We start from the raw sequence: 12658 nt of genomic DNA, 5'->3' as shown, positions 1-12658 counted from the left end.
CTCATTGCTTATAGTGAGAATTTTAATAGTTAAGATTTTTAGGTTTGATAATAGGTATGATGGTATTTTAGAGTGACTGATTACAATGATTTACCAATATCAAAGTAGAAAATAGTCTGATTATTTTTTATATTAGGTGACTTTAATGCCTTATGTGTTTGAAGGAAAAATTCACTTAGAATTGTGATTATTATGATTTGAAAAGAGCTCAGAACCATTTATCTATACTTATTTTTCACTTGTGGTTTATTAGTTTTATGACATGTAATTTTAGTGCCTAAATTATGGCAGAATAATTAAATCTTTTAAATATTTAGCTATCTTAATATTAACAAATTCCACCCTTGGCAAAATAGCAAAAATTACAAATTTAATTAAATATTTCAAATTATTTTAGGTCTCCTTCTAGATATTCTGCAGAGAGACAGATATCACATGATTTGGTTGCTATTGGCAAAACAAGTGACAATTTTCATCCAGTATTTCAACATCTTGACTCAACTCAGAATCCTGAAGACAAGTCTACTGAAGAATTTGCTCAGGAAATTATAACAATAATCCACAAAGTTAAAGGTTGGTATATTTTACACAAACATTAAAGATAGCACAAAAATAATGTACTAACTTTTCCCAAGATACAGATGCCTTTGATGTAGCTTAATTGTAATTAATATTCCATTTTAAATAGGTCATAAATTAGGAAATCTGTTGGAGAGAGTACCAGACATTCACTCAAGACTAGTTGTTCTTTTTATGTATTTTCAGTAAATTTCTGCTTCAAATGCTAGTAGATTACAAATTTCTGAAAAAAAATTAGTCAGAAAAAGATCAGACTACTCCAAATGATAGACATTAAAAGCCTAATAAAGGAGGAAGAAGCAACAAAAACAGGTATACATCCTAGACAATGCAGAAGTGTCTATCTGTTGTTTATTAGCAACCTTTCCCCAAGGCCTTTCTAGGACCTTATGCTATAAGCTTGTTCATGTATAATCAGTGGATGCTTTCATTCTTTATGACATCAAAGAGTTAAACGAGGGCTTTAAAGATTTGCATTAAATTTTTGCTTTTTATAACTGTGCATTGGAAAATCAGTGATATAAAACTTTCATAGTAGTACTGCATAAGTTATTATAAGCAATAGATTCTTAAGAATGTCAAATTTTTTATTTGCTTTAATTTTTACCTTAATAAAACTTCTTGAATTTTTTTTTTCAGACAGGGTTTCTCTGTGTAGCCTTAGCTGTTGTATAACTTCCTCTGTAGACCAGGGTGGCCTGGAATTCAGAGATCTGCCTACCTCTGCCTCCTAAGTGCTGGGATTCAAGTTATACATCATTAACACCTGACTATGAAACATATTTTTAAAATGATTGTTTGGGCTAAAGAGATGGCTCAGCAGTTAAAGAGTACTGGCCCTAAATTCAGTTCCCAGTACTTCCATGGCTGCTTACAGTCTTTTTGACTCTTTGGGCATAAGTCACATACTTAGTACACAGACAAAACACTTATACACATAAGTAAAATACATTTAAAAAATAATTATTTTCTCTCCTATCCCTTAAGCGAAGGGAACCAGGTAGATTGAAACTGAGGGTTTAGCTCAGTATTAAAGCTCATTTCTGAGAATGGGTAAGGCCCTGAGTTTGATCTCCTAAAACTTAATTTTGAATATGAAAAAATAGTTTGTCAGCAACAGTTTACCCTCTCAACTCCAACTCCTTATCCAAAGAATATAGCTTTCAGAAAGTATGGTAGTATTACAGAAAAACAGGAGAGTGTTCCAGAACAGGACTAGTGAATTAGGAGAAAAGATTGTTTGTATAACATTTGATGGATTAACTGTATTCTTTCTGTACTATTAAGAGCTTGTAGCATATCTGATTTTAGAATGTCTTTATGAACTAAAGTTAATGCAAAAATAAAGTGGTGTTGGAAGGTACTTTGTGGTATTTAAATATAACTTAATTCAGCATTTGTTCAGAAATTATCCTGATTAAATTGTTAATTGATGTAATTCTCACTGTTGAACTGTAGAGTGTCTTCCAAACTCTCTAGAGTATAGTCTTACCATGAAGAAGAATGATTCTCACTTTGACAGTGTCCCTCTTCTAGGCAAAGCAAATGTGGCAGTTAGGAAGAAAATCCTTGAATTCATAAGTCAGCTCTTGTTTCGGTTTGGGAGGGCATGTGAGCATTATAAGTTAATATGCAAATAGTTTGGGTCATATTTTCAAAGGAGAACAATTTGGATTATTTTGATGGTCCTTTCTTGATGTTGAGTTTTATAGAATCTTTTAAGGGCATTCAGTTTCACATTGACATGGAACTATTTGTTTGCTTTTTCAGCAGATAGTTTTGAAACACCTGATATTACTCTACATGAGCGTTTCTCAAGAATAAAAAACAAACAGGATGCAGATTTCAATCAAATTCAATCAAATTCAGATCCAGAATTTCACAGGTAATGATTACTGTCTTTTCACTTACCTCATGAGAATAGTCCTCAGAAGAGATGGGAAAAGGTCCAGCTTTCTGAGCTTGATTTTCCTAAGCTTGGTGTAGAATCTAGGAGTATACTTTGTACATAACACCAAGAGCAATCAAAGCAGCTGCTGGACCAGTATACATCAATGAAGTAGGTTGCATTAAGGCCATTGATTTAACACTGTTAGAATATGTGGGCCTTTGAAAAGATTTACCTACTTTGATTCTGCCCTCTATAGTAGTTGTCTACTGGAGGGAATGCTGGGAAATGTCAAGCTATTGAAATCAGGGGTTAGTTACTTCAAGTGGTCCAAAATAATTGTTCTGAGGTCTGAGGATGAAAGCATGCATGCCTTCTGTTGGCACTTGTCTGAGTAGGCGCTACACCCTGTATGGAGTACTGAGATGAATCCATGTTGTAATGTTTTATATCACCAAAATAGAGTTTGAGGTCACACTAGTGATTGGAATACCACCAAGAATTCCCTACAATGTGCCTGTAGGGTATGTATGGCTTAGTAGACTGCCATATTGGGAGACAGGCAGGCAGATACTTCAATTTAAGGAAGTGAGTTTCAAAACAGCCAGGGCTACATTAGAAACACCCTCTAAAAAACAAAAGAAATGAAAAGCTGGCTGACAGCAGGTTGCTTTGGCTTTTTAAAGACCTGCTAGTTTATTTCTAATTCTGTTCTGTAGTAAAAGAATCAGTGTATAACACAATTAGCATAATTATTTAGTTATGTGCCTTTATTATTTTAGGCGAATAGATATGTCTTTGGCTGATCTTCAGAATAAATACACCATGGTATATGAACCAGATAAGGTAAGTGTGTACAATTATAATTGGTATAGTAGTGGGAAAAGAGGTTAAAGGTCTATAAGGTCTATAAAGGATGACATCCAGGAATATAAATTGAAAAAGTTCTCCAAATGACTGATGGTAGTCCAGGATGAAGTCAGATGCTGAAAAGGACAAAATTTATCTTTGAGAGGTATAGTTATTAAGCATAACAACCTTTTTTTGTTTTGTTTTTCCAGACAGGGTTTCTCTGTGTAGTCCTGGCTGTCCTGGAACTCGCTTTGTAGACCAGGCTAGCCTCCAACTCAGAAATCCCCCTGCCTCTGCCTCCCAAGTGCTAGGATTACAGGCGTGCGCCACCACCACCCAGCTAGCATAATAACTTTTAAAAGTTGATTTTAAGATTACATTGAATCCTCATCTCCAATCATCTTAGTGTAAAGCTTATAGAAAATATGGTTGATAGACATTTTGCAAATCTGGCATGTGGGATATACTTTTAATTGTATGTGGAAGAAATGCAAAGGAACTGTGGCATTTCCTACTACCTGTCTGCTGTAGAATTTAGTAAAGATTCTGTGGAATAAAAGCTAGCAAAATAATGAAACTAATACTAAATTTTTTTCATTATTATATATGATTTTCTACCCAATACCTCCCCTCCCACTTTCTATTTCTTTACTGACTAGAAAGACTACCATGATTGACCAGGTTAGAAAACAAGTTTTTAAAAGCATGGCAAATTCTAAATAATTTTTTCCTTTGAGAATGTTTCTATAGTGAAGAGATCTTAGTTTATTTCTGATAGATTATATAAATAATTTTTTACTTATGAAATAAAGATTTGATAAATATAGGTAGCTTAGTTTATTGAATTATGCTTTTGTAAAATTTCTAGTTATAGTTGATATCCAGGAAAGTTGAAGACTTAAAAAATTCATAATTCCAGTATGGCATGGTGTATTTTAACAGTCTTTCAGATGCAATTCAATATGCTAATAATCTATAACATCTCTTTTATGTAAAAGTTTTAAGTCCTCCCCATGGTCCTTTATAATAGAGCTTTTTAAGTTTTCAAAATTTTCAGTAAATGTTTTTCCATATTGATTTCCATAATTTATTAATTTTATGGCTGTATAGTTTTGTTTGACTTATTTACCATAACATTTGCATTATTCTTTTTTCCCCTTAAATTATTTTCACATTTAAGTTGTTTCATTTTTGTTATTTTCAATATTTTTAAAGAGGCAACCTTTTCTATGGGACAAAATCATAAAAGTAGGATTCTTGGTTTAATATAAGAGCTTTTCTGATGCTGACCCACGGTGGCCCACACCATTAATCCCTGCAGAAGCAGGGAGTTGGGAGGCAGAAGCAGGCTTGAACTCTGTGAGTTCAAGACCAGCATGGTCTACATAGTGATGCCCAGGATAGACAAAGCTACACATAGAAAAACCCTGTCTCCAAAAACAAACAAACAAATAGAACTTCAATTGTGTCTCAAAATACTTTTATCAGTTTATACTACCATTAGCTGGATGGGTATAAAGTAATTAATGACTTTTATTTAAGTTTCTTGTTAGAAATTGTCTGTGCCAGTAACAGTAATGTGAATAGTTGTCTTCTGTCAAAATTCCTCAGACTCTGGTCAAAGTAATAGAACCAAATGATCTACGACATGACATTGAAAGGCGGAGAAAAGAGCGATTACAGAATGAAGATGAGAATATTTTTCACATGGCTAGTCCTACAGAGAGGTAATCAGTAAATGAAAAACATCCTGCTATCAGGGAATTTTTGGTTTTAGCAATTTTTACATTTTTTGTGCTTAATTTTTGTCTAGAATTTTGAGTGTTCAAATCTGTTTTATGTGTTTTTAAAATGTTTCAGTTATTCAGTGGTCATTACAGGAAGCTTGATCTAAACATCAAAAATGATGGAGTGGGTAAATATTTGAGGTCTTCTAATTCTAGAAAAGAAGAATATAACAATTGTTTGAATATTAGCAGGAGCCATGACCAGCAACCTTTATGGGCTATTTGGATCAAGCAGTTTGAAATTTATAGGTTTAGACCCTTAGATTCTGACTTATGAGTACAAATTTTTTTGATGTCAGTACATTTCTCTTTGGGAATTCTTGGGTCAATGTAGTAGACAGTTGCAGTAGAACAAGTGGAAGAAACCAGGTATCAACCACACCTGGCTTTAACCTAGCACTCTAGAGGCAGAGGCAGGTACGTCTGTGAAGTGAGGCTGTGAAGTGAGGCTGTGAAGTGAGGCTCTGTCTCAAAAATAAGACAAAAACAGCAGAAGGAGGCCTCAATTTGAATTTCATTGACTCTGCCCATTTACAGATTGTCAATAAATTTTACTAATCTTTAGAAATTTCTCCATATTATAGTGATAAGACCATCTTACTATACAGGGGCAGGTAAACTATTAAGTCACGGCATCTTGGCAGAAGTTACAAAGAGATCATCATAACATTTTTTAATATTCAACCTCATAACTTTTCCAGGGTCTTTAGTCATCTAGATTGACCCTAGTCTACCTCTAGTTCTGAGAACTAGTGGAACCTATGATTGTGTGAACCCAAAGGATTGTGAGGAATAATTGAATAAGATAGATTTTCTAGTTTGGGCGAGGGTCCTTTGAGTCCCTAAGAAGCAGGACTATGAACAGGAAGGAATAGTGCTAATTGGTTTTCCATAACCGTTAGTATAACTTTTAAAACATTTTAAGTATTTGACTAGATTTTTAAATCAACTCCAAATTTGACTGGCCTTACATGAAGCTTATTTTAACTGGAATTTATTTTGACAATAAGTTTGGAATTGATTAAAAGATAGTAAAATTGTGTTTTGCATATAAAACAATTAGAAAATGCAAAAATTTTGTCCTTTCCTGGGTGAAAGTCACCAATTACCTTTTTTTTTTCTTTTTGGACTTCTTTTTTTTGAGACAGAGTTTCTCTGGGTAGCCCTGGCTGTCCTAGAACTCACTCTGTAGATCAGGCTGGCCTTGAACTCAGAAATCCGCCTGCCTCTGCCTCCCAGAGTCCTGGGATTACAGGCATGTGCCACCACCGCCTGGCACCAATTTCCTAATATTATGCTTAACACATGGTTTCACTGTGTTCAGTGACAAGATGTCTAGTGTGTTTTTCTTAGCTGAGAAAGCTTTGGACTTTTGGACCAAGAAACAGGACTTTTTTCAATATTTACAATAACTATATCATAAATGCTCCAGGGCAGATCCTTACCCTTTGAGATGATAGAGCTTGAAAGCTGGCATACTACTTGGGTTTGATGCCCAGCTCTAAGATTCCTAGCTATGTTGATGACTTGGGGTAGGTTACCTAGCCTCTGTTTCCTCATCTGTGAAATAGGAATGAGAACTATGCCTACATCATACTGCTGATCAGGATTAAGTAAAATATAGCTGATTAGCATTAAGTTTGTTAGTGTTAGCTTTGAGGACAGTGTTATAGCATGAAACATGAGAATTTTAAAACTTTTTCAGTATTCTTTATATTCAAAGAGTTGTATAAGAACCACTTATCCCCAAACTATTTTGTCACTCCAGAAGAAACCAATGTACCCAGGTGTGACCCCTTTCTCCCCCTGACCCGTATTTTTCTTTTTCCCTTCCCTGGCAACCACTGTTATACATTTTGTTTCTATGGATTGCCTGTTCTTGACATTTTATATAAATGCAATAATACAATGTTTGGCTTTTTGTGACGTGACTTCTTATTTTATGTAGCATGTATTAAAATCTTATCCATGCTATGATGTGAGGATTTCTTTTATGGCTAAATAATGCTCCATTGTATGGATGTGTCATATGTTGTTTATCCATTTATCAGTTGATGAACTTTTGGTTTGTTTCCACTTTTTGGTTATTGTGAATAAATAGTGCTGTGAACATTTGTGTGCAAGTTTTTGTGTGGTCATGTCTTCATTTTTATTAAGTATATACCTACATGTACAATTGACGAGATAGGTGGTAGCCAAACTGTTTTCCAACATGACTACACCATTTTACACTGTCAGCAATGTGTGAGAGGTTCAAGTCCATGTCTCTACCAACACCCGTGGGGTTCTTTCTGTTTTTTGTTTTTGCTTTTTGTTTTTTAAAATGATACCAGGGCTGGGGAGATGACCCAGTGGGTAACGGTGCCTGCTGTCAAGCCTGACGACTTGAATTTGAGTTCATTTTCTGGAACCCATATAGAAGAAGAAAGCTGAATCTCACATGCAGTTCCCTGACTTTCACCTGTTCATCATGACAGGGACATCCACACACTTGCACATCTATATAAACACACAATCTTTAAATAAAAATGAAATTTAGAAATTTTAAATGATGTAGAACTATTCCATCTTTGACTCAGTTCAATTTCCTTATTAAAGTTTACCCTTTAATCTTAGAAATGAAGTTTGCCAAATTGGTCTCATTTTTTACATGAGTAAATTTCAGCATGTGGTTTCTAGAGAAATTCAGATAAAGCATAATGTCATAAATCATAGGATTTAGTGATTTCCTCTTGTGGGATTTCCATTAAAATGTAAGTCTGTGTTTGCTCATTGCTATATTTCAGTACCTTGAGTTCAGTCCATATTTGTTGAATGTATAACTTTACAGAGCAGCAGATGGGGCAGATGATACTTTAGCTGTAATACTATTTGGATTAGTATTCCTTACTGTTTGGGGATCTTTTGCCAGTGAGCTTAATTCTTGGGCATTCCATCCATTGTCTAAGACCTTGCTGTTCTATATTAGCTCCTCATTGTGATCAGTATCTTACCTTGATTTCTTTCAAGTCTCCTGCTGTTTCCAAATCTTCTGACACACTATTCTTTCTTCTATCCAGTGTTACTTAAGTATCCTACAATGTAATTGAAATGTGTTATATAGATGTGGGCTGTGTGTAATTTAAAAGCTTAAAAAGGACATGAAGCTATCAAAACTTTATCAGTAGGGAACTTAGGGAAAAGAAAGATTATACCAAACGAAATTGAACTTCAGAGAGGTCTTTTTATATACAAGATATATGTATGTGTTTATTGCCTTCTTGTAAAGCTGTAGTTCTATGCATTGGGGATACAATGAAAAACTACAGAAAGCTCTTGACTTCTTGGCACTTGGGACTTAATAGTAGGAAAAAGAAAATGTCAGTGGAGTAATGGTTAAAAACTAAGGTAGAAGTGGAAATTCAGCAGGAAGAGTGACTTGTGTGATAGGGTTTTACAATTTTAGTGGGCATGTGGAATGATTGAAGGAGTCTGCCAACTACTTTACCTGAGCATATATACAGTACAGGAAACCTAAGAAGAAACATACTTTCTTCTTGAACTTCTAAGGACTAGAATTAGGTCTAGTGGGTTTATAGTATGGTATAAAGGGGAGATGGTTTAGTGGGCAAAGTGCTTGCTGAACAAGCCTGTACTAGATTTAGGTCCCCAGAATAATCCTGTTATAGTCCTATTTGGGGATTGGAAGGCAGAGGCAATATAACAACTGGAGTCTTGTGGAGTAGCCTAACAGACACAGCCATGAACAAACAAGAAACCTGGTTTCTAACAAGGTGGAAGGTGAAGAATGACATCCTAGGTCATCATTTGACTTTCATATGTGCCCTGTGGCACATGTATGTCTACACCTACATACAGACATGCAAGAGTATGTAACACATACAGAAGGATAAAAGTTTGTAGATGAGGCCAAATCATGAAGAATGTGAAGACAATTTTACATCCAGTGGAATTAGAAACATTTGAGGTTCTAACCAAAGAAAAGTCATAATCTTTTGAATTTTAAAAGGATTACCATGGCTATAGAGTAGAAAATGGACTGTAAGAATTACAGAAAAAAAGCCACTGCTTTCATTGTATGGATTATTTCACTTTAATAATGGTTGTGTTATATGTCAATATTTCTTTTCTTAAAAATCTTTAAGGCTGGAGTAGTCTTTAGATATACTACATTGTATTTATCTGTTTTATTTGGATATTTGTAGGTTTTCCACCTTTTGCTTTTTATAAGTGGTGCTGTAAAGAACACAGTGTGACATCTTTTTTATTGTAGCCTTTTTATTCTAGTGAATATAAGATAACATTTCATTGTGGTTTTGATTTGTATTTCCCTAACTAATGGTGAACATTTTTTCATATGCTTTTTGGCTGTATATATGTCTTATGTGGAGAAATTTTTGTTCAAATCCTTTACCCATTTTATAATCAAGTTAATGTTTTTACTGCTAAGGTATAAAAATTTGGGGGTTTCATTTTTCTTTTGAGACAGGGTTTCATTATATAGCCTTGGCTGGCTTAGACTCACTATGACCCCCAAACTAAAGAAATCTGTTTACCTTTGTTTCTTAAGTGCTTAGCATGAGGCCTGAGGCTCCACACCTAGATAAAAGTTCTTTACTATTCTCCAGGCCTGTGAGCTGGTTCAGTGGGTAAAGGCACTTGCACCCAACCTGAGAGCCTGAGTTCTATTCCTGGGACCCACATGGTAGAAAAAAACTCTGACTCCAGCATATTTTCTCCTGAATTCTGTATGTGTGCCTTGGCTCACATGATAAATAAAATATAATAACATCTTAAGGGTTCTTCATATATTCTAGATACTACAGGCTGAGTGTTATTTACTAGAAATTTTTGTGACCAGAGTTGATTCAGATTTTAGATTATTTGGAATGCTTGCATATATATAATGAATGAGCTATTGGGAAGATGAGCCCCATAACTAAGCATGAAATTTATATTAGGCCATTAATAACAGAGGGAAATTTTATAAAATTTTTTTAATATGTCTGTTTTGACTGACTTGTATTATCAGGTGTGGATTTTTTCTTTATAGTTGTGCTTAGAAGACTTTAAATTTTGGAACATTTCACATTTCAGATTTTCGTATTAGAGATGTTTAACCTGTATTCCTTTATTAGATATGTTTTGCAAAGCAGATTTTAAAAATATAAGGCATTTGTAATTTTGCTAGAGAAAAATGATCAGTTTTAATATTTAATCTATTTTTTTGACCTTTGTCTTTTTTATAGGCATCTATGTGTACTTTTTAAGTACTGAAATTATCTTCAATGCATAGTATTACAATTGTACCTTGCTGTTTTGACTTAATATCACATCATAAACATTTTGATAGTACAGTAGGTTTTTGAACATTTCATAAACCCCAAAATGTTAGTTCGTATCAGGTTCTGGGGCCACAAATAAAGCAACTACAGTGGGATTTAAAGCATATTCCATTAAAACACAGAGGTATAAGTAGTAGCTACAAATAGACATAGGGGTTAGAACCTCTGAATGCTGTATGTTTCACAGTAGAGTTATCTTACCTCAGAGGAGTTTAGGAAAAATTTTGGACAAGGTACAAATGGAGCCGAACTTTGAAGTTAATCTAAATGGAAGGAAATGACTACAGGAGGAATTGCAGGTACAAAGTTGTGGAAGCAGGAAAGATCATGGTATGTGCTGGGAACTATATATACACAATTAACTATCTAAAGTTAAATATATGTGTTGGGGAAATAGTAGGAAAGCAGGTAGTAAAACCATAAAGAGCTAGGGCAAGAAGGGCATGGGAAGCCATCAGGAATATGAATTTTATCCCATACAAAATGCATGGGACGGGCCAAAGCATGATAGTTGGTTCCCTATGGAACAGGGACTGCAAAAGACTAGAAAAGGTCTTAATAATATTGTTGGGGAGATGTGGGATATGACAAGGAAAGAATTTGCCAAGGGCTGTAGAAATGAGGCTTCTAGGATCTTCCTCCCCAGCAGACCCTCATTGTCAGGAGCTGGGGGCCTGTCCTTTGCAGTATCAGAGCCTACAACTTTACCAGTGAGGTGACCATGTTCTTTCTACCTTCCTTCTTATAAATGGGATGGGTCAGGAGTCACTGATGCTTCTGCCAAGTAGAATCTCAGGAATTGGGCGGGGGAGGCAGTGATGCTTTTACTTGAGGGGGAAAATGTCCATGTATCAGCCAGGAATTCTGTCTTTGGACTCAGATTGAGACCCCTAGTACAAGGAATATTGTTTTCTCTACTGATAATTTCCATCTTAGTTAAGTAATATTTGTTGAAAATATCAGTCTTAATGACTATCCTTTATAATTTTAGTAGTGACAGAGTATTGAGGTTTTACTGTTGTGCTGTATTTGTATGTCTTAAGGTTTTTTCTTCTTTAACTGATTAAAGTAACAAGATTCTTTTTTCCTTTTTATTAGGAATCATCAGTCTTCCAGATTTTCAAAGGTGAAGACTGTTCGTGCTGATGGATTTCAAAAGCCTCCACATTTTATAAAATCAAATTTTAGAAAATTTATTCAGAAACCTTACATAGTAAGATTGGAGTTTCAAGTTTTTCATTTTTGTATATTCTTTATAAATATATCTATACTTTTCAAAGTGCTTGTAACTTCATTATGTGTTATAAGGCATTGAGGCTTAAAGATTTTAAGACAGAAGATAGCTCATCTCTTGATTTAATTGAAGTTCAATTTATTATAGTACTAATTTTCTTAAGATGTTTTGGTAACAACTTACTTAAGATATAATTTATATACTCTTAAGTTCACTCATTTCAGGTGTATAATCTGGTGAGTTTTAGTATTTCTCCGAGATGTGTTGTAGTCATCACCATAGTCCAGTTGTTGGACTTGAGACAGGATTTCACTTTGTTGCTCAGACTAAGCAGGGGAACTCACCATACTTCCCAGGCTAGCCTCAAAATTGCAGCCCCCCTGCCTTCACCTTCTATGTGCTGAGATGACAGGCATGTGGCACCAGGTCTGAATAGAATATTGTCATTACCCAGTAAAGGTTCTCATGCCTGTTTAATTATTCCATGTCCCTACTTCCCACCAAACCACTAATTGCTCTATTTTAAAGATTTGCTTATAGAATGGATCATGATATAATAGCCAGCCAACAGCTCTTCAGTAAGTGATGACTAAGTGATGGAAGCCAAAGTTAGTTTGCTACCCAATTCTAGAAGTAATATCCCATTATTTTACCATATGGTTATTACAAGAAGCAAGCTACTAAATCATACCCACAATCAAAGAGAAGGATCATTGATGGAGATAATTAGGAGCCATGTCAGCAGCTGCCTAGTACAATCCTCCCTCTGGCCAGACTCCACAGAAATGGATTAAGTAGAAGGTAATAAGATTGTTGGTTTTAGAAATAGGAAACTGGAGAATGGGAACCATCTTGTTTCTGCTAGAGGATTTGGGTTTTCTGTAGTTAGAGTGCTAATGTAGCTATTTTTTTTCTGCTTTTTGGGCCTTCCCAAGCTATTGTAAGAATATTACCTTTGATCAGTTAAAGTCAG

At 34.8% G+C, this 12658-nt stretch overlaps 1 protein-coding gene across 5 annotated transcripts in view; it reads left to right on the top strand.

The window, feature by feature from the left end:
• The window catches only part of Bclaf3 (BCLAF1 and THRAP3 family member 3), a 51658-nt gene that overhangs the window by 21730 nt on the left and 17270 nt on the right, over positions 1-12658 (top strand). For 2 of the 5 annotated variants that reach the window (XM_052170859.1, XM_052170862.1), the window contains exons 5-9: positions 398-573; positions 2350-2464; positions 3250-3313; positions 4931-5046; positions 11550-11664. In XM_052170859.1, coding sequence (XP_052026819.1) covers positions 398-573; positions 2350-2464; positions 3250-3313; positions 4931-5046; positions 11550-11664 — 586 coding nt within the window. Of the gene's footprint in view, positions 1-397; positions 574-2349; positions 2465-3249; positions 3314-4930; positions 5047-11549; positions 11665-12213; positions 12487-12658 lie in introns of all 5 variants that reach the window. The other 3 variants (XR_007975424.1, XM_052170860.1, XM_052170861.1) reach the window with 3 other exon arrangements.

Source organism: Apodemus sylvaticus, chromosome X, assembly GCF_947179515.1.
Source record: "Apodemus sylvaticus chromosome X, mApoSyl1.1, whole genome shotgun sequence".
Classification (NCBI taxonomy): domain Eukaryota; kingdom Metazoa; phylum Chordata; class Mammalia; order Rodentia; family Muridae; genus Apodemus; species Apodemus sylvaticus.
This window is presented reverse-complemented; position numbering and strand designations above follow the sequence as displayed.